This window comes from Vulpes vulpes, chromosome 11 (assembly GCF_048418805.1).
Source record: "Vulpes vulpes isolate BD-2025 chromosome 11, VulVul3, whole genome shotgun sequence".
NCBI classification, from domain to species: domain Eukaryota; kingdom Metazoa; phylum Chordata; class Mammalia; order Carnivora; family Canidae; genus Vulpes; species Vulpes vulpes.
The window spans coordinates 22867666-22879628 of record NC_132790.1 but is presented as its reverse complement, the minus strand read 5'-3'; the positions used below and the strand labels follow the sequence as shown (position 1 = coordinate 22879628).

Sequence of the window (11963 nt, the reverse complement as noted above, 5' to 3'; positions counted from 1 at the left end):
ATGCTGATGGACTGTGGCCAATACCAGTCCTACTGTCTCTGCTCCAGAAATTGACCCTGGGTTGATTCCAAGTGAGGGCACACTCCTGGTATATCCATAACCTATACCAGTTTGTCCAGAATTTAACTCTTCTTCCGTATCTGGATGAGAGTGGATTTTCCTTTGGGAAGATAGCTTTGGTTTTGTTTGGTTCGGTTTGGATTTTTGTTGGCGGAGAAGCAAAAGACACGAGAGGTGACTAGAGGGGGAGAACAGGCCTGCTCAGGACTTCTTCAGCTAGGCTCTCTCACTGATCTCCCTGGGCACATGGAAGGAATCCCCTCAACTGCACATGAAGTGCCACTTCTGCTGGAGAGCCCAGCATTAAGGCCCTTCGCTCAAGCCTGCCTGCCTCCTCACCCCTGTGCCCTATATACCTGCAGGTCCAAGAATCCTTAGGCTACTTGACTAGCTCCAATCCTGAGATTCCCCCGTGAGGATAGGCCTTTCTAACCTTGGGCCTCTGGGATCTTCATAGGCTTCCAGAAGGTAGGGAATGTTTGTTTCCCCACCTGTACATTGACTGGCCAGAAATCAAGAGCCAGGAAGCCGGGTTTTCCTCAGAGGCCATGAGATAGCAATAGGGCAGCATTAACGGGATGAGACAGGGGCTGGAGGCTCAACGGGCCAGACTCTGACCCCGGTCACATAATGACTGCATGGATGGGAGTTACGGAGGGCTTGGGGGCAGGAGAGGGATCCCAAACCAGCTTCTGTACTGTCCTCTGCCTCTTAAAAATCTAGTGTGCTCATCGAGGAGCTCCTCCACCCTTCAGCTACAGGCATCTGCACAGAAAGAGAGAGCACCCTTAAATAGGTGCTCTGGAGTGAGGAAAGACCAGTCAGTTGCTCTTCCTAGGAAAGGAATCCTCTCAACACCACTATGGCTTTGTTTGCTTTGGCTTGGTGTGGTATCGTTTTGTTTCCATGGGTTCTCATCAGAGATTTCCTAGAGACAGACAGACAGACAGACAGACAGAGAGAGAACTGTAGCCTGGATCTCATGCTATTTGGGCCAGCACGGACCCAGTTGTCAAACATTGCTTCCTAAAGCATCTTGAGGGTGAAAAATCTCCATGCCGAGGCCTCAGAAAGGAGTCATCATGATCCAACATTGAAGTGGGTTCCGGAATATGCATAGAGGGAGACCACCAACTCATCCCTTCATAGACAAATGTGTGACCCTGGCCCCTTGCGGTGCACATGGCACCCACACAGGATGCATGGGGATCAATGTTCCCTATACAGCTCTTCATGCAGGAGAGCTGGGCATACCCAGACCCTCAATGTCTAAGAATTCCCCGGTCATAACATGCTGCTGTCTGTTCTCAGGTAATTAAGGCTGGAGGAATTAAAATAACGATAGAGAGGTTCAGAAATGCTGAGCAACAACAACAACAACAACAACAACAACAACAAAACCCCACAAAACAAAATCAAAAGAAAGACATGCACACTATTCACGGGTGCTAACATTTTATTAAGGGAAATAAAACACTACACACAACTCTAAGGTAACGTTGAAGAAGAACAATGAACTTCATGGGTGAAATATTGCCCATCACAATTCCCACAAAGCTACCACCAGAGAGTCAAGAAAAACTCAACTCAGGAGAGAATACGGCATCCATTTGCAGAGCACCCAGTGGGTACTCCATGCTGAATCCCCAAACTCAGACATGCGTAAACCAAAGGGAGCTTAACATCTTACATTTCATTTCCATTGGAGTGACAAGCCCTCACTCAAATCTCCCTCCATCTCACAGATAATGTATTTCCAGAAGGACAACTTTACATTCCACAGGGAAGAGTAGCCTTTGCCACAGCCCATGGATTTCCCTAAAGAACAGTACAGTGTGTCTGTTGAGGGGTGGGCATCTGAGCACAGCCCCCAGAAACATGAGAGGCAGCACCCGGTGGACCTGAAATTTTCCATGCAAGGCAGCTGAGCAAGCGCCGATTCCCCCCATCAGTCCAGGAGTGGGCCACGTCCTCAGGTCCACAGACACCCCGTCAGGGTACAGTGGCGTGGAGGACAAGCGTCCGAGGCCAGAGGCTGGCTCATTCGCTCTCAGTGTCTTCTGAGGATGAGGACACCTGTAGATCATCGTGGAGGATGCTCCGGGGGACATAGTCACGGGCTCCATCCGACATGTGGGCGGCAGGAAGGCCCTGAGCAGGGCCTGGCATCTCGGGAGGAAGGAATGAGGGAGCTGCTAGGAACCTGGAGCTCCAGCAGCTTCTGTCCAATCTGGTGAAGACCATTCTCAGGGGCTGAGTGGGGGCCGGCACAGAGGGCGGCCGTGGGGGCACGGTGCACGGCTGCAGCGTTTCCAGGGGAGGTGTGGCAGGTGTGGGCCGGGTACCCGTGCTTGGCAGGAGGGCAGGTGTCTTCTTGGTCTGCGGGGGCACGGCCGTGCATCCACGTGCACATCTGCTTCCTGGAGGACATAGAGTCCCCGAAATCCCCACGTGGGCTCCCTGGATGCTCCTGGGGGTGTGCTGGGTGGGGCTCCATCGCGCTTTCTTTCGGGGGTTCTGGGTCCTGTCTAGGGGCATCTGGGCACAGTTCTTGCCTGGAGTCTGGAGGGGCATTTGGGAACTGTCTGCCAATGCGTTGCTCACAGCGGGACAGGTGTTCTCCTCAGGATACTTGGGTGGTGCCTGGGTGTGTCCCAGCCCATGGACCCTGGAGCCAGCTTGGGCACCTGCGAGGGAGACTCGGCAGGGCCTCTTGGCTCTCTGCTGCACAACCAGGCTATCAGCCCTGACACAGGGTTGGCGTGCCGGCTGAGGGGTGTCAGCAGCCGGCATTTCCTGGACACCAGGAGGCCCACTAGGTGGGCTGAGGCTAACTTTAGGGCTACTGAGAGGAGATGTGGAATGGGACCGCACGCTCACATCAGGGTTCTCAGTACGTGCCTCCATCGGCAGGGACGGCTCAGGGAGAGAAGGCCTCCTGGCGGTGTAGACGGGCATCGGCATGTGTGGACGCTGTGGGAAAAGAGAACACACGGGACACCATGAGTGTGGCCTCGGCACCAAGGCAAAATGAACATTCAGGAAAGAAAGAAACCAACAAATGCCTAAGACCTTATTAACCACCCCCTCCCCCAGAGCAGCGAAAGAAAGAGATGGGGTCTGTTGACCTAGAAGTAGGGAATCCGGCTCCAGGCCTGCTCCGGAACAAAGGCATGACCGGATGCTGTTGATGCACTTTTGACATCGGGGAGGAGCACACACATTTTAGCCTCACATTGATGCTTCCTCCATTGGACCAGCTCTTCCATCCGCTCTGCTCACGAGGCTATAGGAGTCCTGCTGCTGGAGAGTCACAGTGGCAGCTCCTGAGGAGGGATGGGCAGTCGGGGAATGTGTCACGAAGGACAGCGGCTTGTTCTTCTCTAAGGATGGTATGTGTTCCAGGAGTGTCCGCCAATGACCTTCACATGTCCACAGACCCACTGTTTGCACACATTCAAGGCATAAGGCAACATCATGGGCACCAAGGGAAAAATGGGTGCAAAGACCGGGCCACTCAACTGCCCCTGGTCAGAGTGGAAGTGGAGCCCCGCCGTCCCCCAGGAGGCCAATGGAGCCCAGCGAGTCCCCCACAGAGCACAGCAGCCGGGAAGCAGCGCACACTCACCCTCACATAGTCACAAGATTCGGTGCCTTCCTTCCAGGTGCGCCTCTGCCCCTCTCGGGGTCTCCTGGGGAACCTCTGGAGCAGGGCCTTCCTCTGCTCGGCTTCTTGCCTGCACAAGAAATCAAAGCATGCAAAGGAGAAGGAAGCCCCTTCCCTGTCTTCCAGCTGGACACCAGCCACGGGCTTGGGCCAACATGGTCCTTTCCCTACTCAGCCCTTTGACGCCCACGCCTGCCCCTCACCCTGACTAAAGTGAGCCCACCAGGTCGTCCAGGCAGTTTCTCTCATTCAGAGCCTATGAGAGAGTCTGCCTTGTTTCGTGCCAAGCTCCATACATTCACTGGTGCAGGCACACTGCTCCAGCCACAAAACCCCACACCAAATCAGCAAGGACAGCACCATCACCCAAATGTGGACCCCTGTTAGCCTGGGAGCTCCTCTGCCTGCCTCGCCTCGCCTGACTCTGCCCGCACGCTGCAGTGCACACAGTGTGCATGCACACGGACACGGTGTCTGTCGGTGTCATCCCTGGCATTCGGGTCAGCAAGCCCCATGACTCACCTTCGTCTCTCTACCTTCTCCCTCTCAGCCTGGTTCAACAGCCCAGCCTTGTGCCGCTGGTCCCGCTGACTCCACGGCTCCACATTCTCCTTCAGCCTCCTGGAGCCCAAGGCCACGGGAAGGAGGGTTGCGCCCCAGTGTTTTATGGGGCACCTGGTGCTTGATGCCTTGTGTCCGAAGGCCCCACAGTCCCTGCACTTTACCTGGGGGAGGAAGGGGGAGGAGTCAGTGCATCCATTCAAATGCCAGGGAACCTGCCAAGCACACGAATGGGAGGCCATCCTCAGGGATGGCACATGGGATGAGGACAGGGGACAACCTATCTGGCTAGTGAAGTGCAGGCAGAGTAAAGACCTCAGGATGCTTCCTCCCCAGCCCAAGGAGAGGGGAGGGGTGGGGAGGGGAGGGCAGGGGTGGGGAGGGGAGGGGGCGGAGGGGACGAGGCATTGGAGGTGTCAGGATGAAGACCAGGGGAAGCATCATTAAGATTAAGATTCGGGACAAACACAAGGCTGAATCTGTTCTTACGGTGCCCTGGGGCTGATGCTCAGAGCCTCTGAGTGTCCCAATGTGTAGCCTGGGGTATTTCCTGCCCATGTCACAATGGACAACTGAGTCAGGGCCACGATCTTCTGGGCTCCTAGCCTGTCTCAAGACTCCTGGAAGAGCCCCTGCTTCAAAACCCATGCCAGCCTCCCCACTTACCCTGGGATCCTCCTCCTCTGGCCTGGGAACTGTGGGGGCCAGTCCTGCTGTCTGTGGCCTCTTGCCCTTCTGGGTTCTCAAGGGTCTGTCGGGCCCAAGCAGGGTGTGACGGGCCGCCATCAGTCCCACGTCCTGGAGGGACAAGTCAGTCTGCCTCCCTGATGGTTTTCGGGTAGCCTGAGGGAAAAGAAACAAGTGAGTCCTATTCACCATGACATCGGCCTCCTCCCTGTACCATCTTACCAAGGAGGCATTAGCGAGTGTCAGGACATTTGTGCCCAACACACAATTCCCACTGCCACTTCTCTTTGCTCCTTCCTGCCTACGCCCTCCTGGTCAAGCCGCATCCCCGCTTGAGGAAGCCCACCCTTAAGCAGGGACTCTTGTTGACACTATCATTAAGTCTCTCCAAATCCCCTGTGGAAACAAACCCAGGGACGGGACCTCTCCCAGTTGAGGTCCAGTGGGATCCACCATGGAGCACGCAAAGGGCAAAAGCGTCAGGAAAGTGGGCTTCCCTCTGTCATATCTGAATGACCCTTGTGACGCCAGAGGAAGCCATAGTTAAGTCCAGATACATTGGGAAAACACAGTCCCCGCTGCTCGATGGGAAGCTGCCCATCTGAACACTTCCATTCCATGTGTTCGTGGCAGGGCCCCAATTAACTGCCATCGAAACTTTGGGAAGTGAATTTCTTTTCACCTCGGGATCCAGGTAATTCTTCTATAACTCTGGGAAATTTTTCCCTAACTCTGGGAAATGAACTAGGGGTAGTGGAGGGGGAGGAGGGCGGGGCGTGGAGGTGAACGGGTGACGGGCACTGAGGGGGACACTTGACGGGATGAGTACTGGGTGTTATTCTGTATGTTGGTAAATTGAACACCAATAAAAAATTAATGTATTTAAAAAAACGAAAAAAAGTATCAGTTATTATTGGAGAGGGAGAGTGTTTGTGTGTGTGTGTGTGTGTGTGTGTGTGAATAAGGGAGAGTGATCACCTGAGCCGTACGAAGGACAGATGGAGAAGCAGAAACTCCCTGGGCAGGAAACCCAGTGGAGGCCTGGATTCATCTCCAGAGCCTGAGATCATGACCCGACCCAAGTCAGACCCTGAAACAATGGAGCTGCGCAGGCGCCCTGATCCTGTGTCTTCTCTAGGTCTGCAGCACCCACTGAGACGTTTACAGGCCTTCTGTCCCTGCTCGTCTACCACCCCACACCAATGTGACACTCGAGGCCCCATTCCATTGGCATTGGAACCTCCGGGTGTCCTGGGCATTCACAGCCATGCCTTGGCTCAGTCCCTGCTCTCAGAACATGTTAGACCAGAAAGAGTCCTTAACCCGTGGAGGAAGGGCCAATCCCTCCACCATTTCCTCACTGTCCCATTATTCGCTCAGGGAAGGTAGGACCAGTGGTCCAAAAACTCACCTGAAGTGCAATTGTGGTACTCACGCCTGTCGGGAGATGCTGGGAAAGGACCTGGGCAGGCTCCACTGCAGGAGACTGTGTGTCCCGTGGGAGGGAGGGATGGTGAGGAATGGCCACTTCCGTTGCTCCCTGACTTTTATACCGCCCCGAGGTCACGTGACGTTTCACCCACTTGAAAGACATCCATCTAATCCTCTTAGCTGCAGTAGGGTTGGAGCCAATCAGCAGCTGCAAGGAAGCTAATGATGCCCTCATGAGAAAGATTTCTATGACTCTGTGTGTGTGCCTGTGTGTGTGTGTGTGCCTGAGTGTGTGTGTGTGTGTCTCGGTGTGAATGGAGATGTAAGTCCATGCGGACTTGGTGGATACCAAAATTTTTGCAAGTGAAATTATATTGGTATATTTCAGCATGGGAATTAACCTCGGGACTCATGTTTCCTGAACTATATGTATTTTGCCAACACTTCTGCTCAATTTAGAGCTAATAGCAATAACAATGGGGTCAGACTTTGAGGTTATTCATAATGTAATATCCTTTTCGTCAATTAACTTTCAGTTAAAAAGTGTAATATTATAAAAAGCATTCTACACAAGATTCTTATTTGACTACAGAATCAATATCCTAAAACATGGTGGCTTCAGAGATGACACTTTTATTCCCTTAGTGTCCAGGGATGACAAGTGAACATCAAGAATTCAGCAGGGCCCCAGGGCTTGTGAAGCCCAGTCACTGACCATGGTCTGGCAAAACTTTCCTGTTTCTCTTGGCCTCTGTTCAGTAAAGAAGACACATAGACTCTGGTTTCCACCTTTCCTAAGACTTTACAATTTCCTAAACTTCATTATTCTGGTAATTCTATCCTGCACAAGGATGCCTCCTTTGCCAGTGAAAGTGATCATGGTCAGAAGTAGGAATGAATGGTCAAGTCGACTCAAAAATCTTTCAGCAGACACTACCAATTTTGTAGGCGGAATAAGCCATAGTGACACTTTCAAACCGCAAGCTAACCCAGTGCCTTCCTCCCTGCATCTACAACTGCCAAGCCCATAATGTGGAAAAAGGCACAAGCCTACAACGTACTCCAACTGAATCAGGAGAATATAAAGGATATTGGGGTGGAATTCCCTGAGGAGCACTTAAAATGAGGCATATAAACACTGCATTTGGGATATAGACTCTTGTAGGAAAGGGAGTTTCAAAGGAATGTTCCCCAAAAGCATAAAGCCAACCAGAGGATTTCTCTTGTGGTGGACCCGGGCCACACCTAGGCAGATACTGGTATTCATCAAAACCTTCATACACTTTGTAGATTGAAATCATAGTTGAGAGAGATGGAAGTGTAGAAGCAAAGCATGGACACCATATTCCCAAAATAATTGGTCACAGCTACAGAGACTCTGACTGGTGAGGAGAACGTGTTCCTATGTGATACCTGAGCTCCTTTGGGAAGGAGATCTTCCCTGTCCTAGAGCACTAACGGCTAACTCTCCTTTGCTCACTTGATGTTGCTCAAGAAGAAAACGGACATTCATGAAGGTATCCATTCAACATGGAACCTGATCAAATTCTGTTCAGAAAGGTGCAGGGGCTGTTAGGGAGGTTGAGAAAGACCTGAAGGTGCTGTCTGTTGAGGGAGGCAACATTAGGAGGTGCGCTGGCCTGATAGGGCTCTATGAGCAAGGGACCACACCCAAATCCCTTAATCCAATCAAGTGATTAGCGCCAATTGGAAGCTTTTGCTCTTTATGATATTTCAGCCTTTTACTGAAAGTTAATTGACGAAAAGGATAATTCATTACGAATAACCTGTGGTTGTCTCTCACCAGATCAGATTGCTAAGGCTTGCAACTGTGGGCTCCGTGGCCCTTTCCTTTCCCAATCCTGGGATGTGTAAACTGCCTGCCCTGGCTTTTGCCTTCTGATGTATCACTTTGGATTCTCGTCTCGCATCTCCCCCCTTGCCCAGGGTGGTCGCTTTTCTACTTGCAGAGGTCCAGCAAGTCCTTTATTAAACGTCATGTTGACTTCCTGGCTGTTCACAATGATTTGATAGCATCTACCTACCTTCAAGGATCCAGATGAACTGAGGTCCCCAATTCTTCTACCATCCTGCCCCTTCCCTAGAATTTTTCATTTCAATTGTAGCTTTGCCACTGATTTACAGACTTGAACTCATTGCGTTTTAAAATATATTTATTCTTGAGATAACAATAATCAATTTGTCAGGCTCCCTGTGGAGTTGGTACATGCACAATGCCTAATATCTTTTGTAAGTTCTTATGAAAATACAAGTACTGTGGTGAAGCTATTTTGAGTTTATGATGTGCATAGAAGCAGGGTAAGAGGATGATAATACCTCAGTTCATACCCAGCAGTAGATACTGATGCATTTATGGGTAGCCAGAATGGTCACTGTCCTCCTAATTTCTGTCAAATGCACCTAGTCCTATTTGGGAAATTTCAAATTTGATGTAGAATACTCTTCTTGCTTAACTGATGTTCAGTATCTGATGACTCCGGCTTTGCTTATTTAATAGAGGATGCACGGGCATAGCTCGTTGTTTTCCTATCCCGAGGAATCCACGCACACGGAGAGAAAGTATCCTCTTGTCTTTTATAATATAAAATAAATACGTGTCACTTGCTTCCAAAAGTTAATATACACTGGATCCAGAAGTGATGAGGTCTGAAGACAGGTGCAAAACCATTTGTCTTTCTTAGACAATATTTAGATTCGTTCATTTATGTGTGGATGTGTGTGTTCTCTGAGTATCTGTGTGTGTTGGGGGTTTGTTTCAGCAAAGAGGGTCTACCTGGAGGAAGACCAGACCTTGCCCATCCCACAACCTGTCCTCCGAAGCCCCATCTGCCCTGACAACTCTAGTGAGGAATGACCTGTCACTCTTCCTGCAATTTTCTCTATCCTACAACAGTCATGTCTGGGTCCAGGTGTGACTCTGAGCCTGGGTTGGGGATCTCCTCCTAAATAGTTCCCTCTGTGCCCTGAAATCCTGTGTCTGTCATTTTGGCTGGAGACATTTTGTAACACCTCCCACCCTCTCCATCCCTGGATCCAGGAGTTCCAGATCAAAGAAGACTGATATTGTAGTTTTGGAATTAAAGGGTTTAAATTCACAAAGTGGAGTTCGATTTTGAATGACTATATCCGATGATGTCAATTTTACTGTTGATTTCATCTAAACTGACAAGAATCTTAAGTGAAACGGAAATAGGGCAGCACGCATAACGACGAAGGAAAAAGCCACAGAAAAATCCACATATACAAGTCAATCTGTAGATTTTGGTTTCCATATTACTGCTGGATTAACATGTGCTTTCATACACACACACACACACGCACACACACACACACACACACACACAAGCACACACATTATTTGATCTGAGGTCAGATCAAAAGAAAACACCCAAAATTACCCATTCAGCTCCCTGCAGGGTGTGGCCAGCACCTCCAGGAGGACCTTCTCCCACCTGTGCTACCCACACCTGAGGAAGTCCACCCACCTGTTTCCCATTCCATAGGGGAGGTCACAGGAAGGAGCCTTGCATGGTGATCTCAGACCAGCAGAGGGAGACACTGTCTTTCCAATTCAACAATTCTATTTAATGTGTGTGTGTTTGTGTGTGTGTGTGTGTGTGTGTGTGTGTGTGTGTGTGTTTGACTGTGAGTGTTTTCCAGGAAGGAAGTCTGCATGGAAGAAGGTCGGAGTCAGAAGGTATACATCTGGACTCCTGTTGTGATTCTGAGTCTGGCACTGTGGATTTGCTCCTGAATGGGACTCTCTGTGCCCTGTAACCCTGGGTCAGGTGTTCAAAACTGCAGCTATTTCAGAAAACCGTCCTTTCTCTTCACACTTCGATTCACATCACTTGAGTTACACATTCAAGAAGACTGACTCCACACAAATTATTCCAAATTAAATGATCTGTATGTTGGACACGCACGCTCACTAACTCATGTGCTATTTAGAAGAGTCCAGAAGGAGGCTGGTTGTTTCCTATGTCTTCTGGGACACTTGCTTTCACAGAACTGAAGCTCCAGTGCAGCTAGTGTGTGCTGACTGTGTCATAGCGATGGGGAAGGCTATAGGTGTTGGGGCAAGCGCTCAGGACTATAAAGGATCAGGCTCTGGGCCAGGCCACGTGCAGATATGTTCATTCCCAAGTTAATGGAGGACACTGTGGTGTTTGTGCAAACTGGGGTTCCTCTACTTTCCTTTTCTCTTCTCTTGGTCATGGAGTTATTCACCAGGAAGTAGCAGCATTGCAGGCAGGATGTTTAAGAGAGGTAGAAGTCAACATGCCTGTGCCAATGTCATTTTTAATGGTTTTTTCAAAAAAAAAATAATGGTTTTTCCACAAGCTAAGTCATTTTAAAACACAAGACAGTTATGTTTAAAACACAAGACCATGTACTGGGCCAAGACAGTCCTGCCTTAGTCGTTTCTGTGACATCAGGTGCACAGCAGCGGGAAAATCATCTCCTCTCCTATTTTGTGAAAGTGAATATGTGCATTGTGATGCATGAGAAATTTTTCGGTGTATGATGTAGAGATGATGGAGGAGAGATGGATTACAGAGAGGTTCTTCAGGGATACGTGGAAAAAACAGTAGATGGAGAAATAGGGAGTAACAATGTGCTTGAGAGCGATTCCTCAGGCCTCCTTCCCTGCTTGGAAGGTCCTAGCAGAGGTGAATCTTGAGGAGCAATTACCAGCAGGGCAATATTATCAGAAACTTCCTGGCACCTACAGGGTCACAACCTTATCTACTCTTTTCCAAACCAATATTTAACTCTCAGTAGGGCCTCCAGTCTTCCATTGAAAGCCATGATTTCCACAGATGCAGGGGCTGCACAGGGGATGAGCAAGGACTGCAGAGTATTGGAAGCACAGCACATGAAGGATTTTTTCACCTTTCCTCAGAATGCAGTGTCCAGCTGTGCCAACATTAGAGTTGTAAGGTGGGAATAGCCCGTTCGCAGACCTCATGCAAATATTCATCGTGCCTCTGCAGCTCTAGCAAAGGCTTACGCTGCAGCCCAAAGTGTGGAGCTGCACACCTGCCAGCCTGAGCTACTGCACAAAGTGGGGTCCTCCTGGAAGCCTAGGAAAACCTTGTGCTGGCCAGCGTCTCCCTCTGCTGGTCTGAGATCACCATGCAAGGCTCCTTCCTGTGACCTCCCCTATGGAATGGGAAACAGGTGGGTGGACTTCCTCAGGTGTGGGTAGCACAGGTGGGAGAAGGTCCTCCTGGAGGTGCTGGCCACACCGTGCAGGGAGCTGAATGGGTAATTTTGGGGGTTTTCTTTTGATCTGATCTCAGATCAAATAATGTGTGTGCTTGTGTGTGTGTGTGTGTGTGTGTGTGTGAAAGCACATGTTAATCCAGAGAAATTTGGAAACCAAAATCTACAGATTGACTGTATATGTGGATTTTTCTGTGGCTTTTTCCTTCGTCGTTATGCGTGCTGCCCTATTTCCGTTTCACTTAAGATTCTTGTCAGTTTAGATGAAATCAACTGTAAAATTGACATCATTGGATATAGTCATTCG

General features: G+C 50.0%; 1 protein-coding gene across 1 annotated transcript; it reads right to left on the bottom strand.

The window, feature by feature from the left end:
- Positions 1-2100: 2100 nt before the first annotated feature.
- LOC140594371 (protein FAM90A5-like) lies at positions 2101-8406 on the bottom strand. The gene is made up of 5 exons (XM_072725327.1): positions 8350-8406; positions 4955-5131; positions 4250-4452; positions 3689-3797; positions 2101-3033 (listed from the first exon to the last, which is right to left on the bottom strand). The coding sequence occupies exons 1-5, from the start codon at positions 8404-8406 to the stop codon at positions 2101-2103; spliced, it is 1479 nt and encodes a 492-aa protein (XP_072581428.1).
- Between the last annotated feature and the right edge of the window lie 3557 nt (positions 8407-11963).

Bases quoted from the DNA above. Each gene is read 5' to 3' on its own strand.
- LOC140594371 (XM_072725327.1), bottom strand. From the start codon at position 8,406: ATGACGTTTAATAAAGGACTTGCTGGACCTCTGCAAGTAGAAAAGCGA. The intron at 5,132-8,349 runs GCAAGGGGGGAG...CTTTTCCCTCAG, and splicing joins TAGAAAAGCGACCACCCTGG to GCTACCCGAAAACCATCAGG. The intron at 4,453-4,954 runs GTAAGTGGGGAG...TTCCTCCCCCAG, and splicing joins CAGAGGAGGAGGATCCCAGG to GTAAAGTGCAGGGACTGTGG.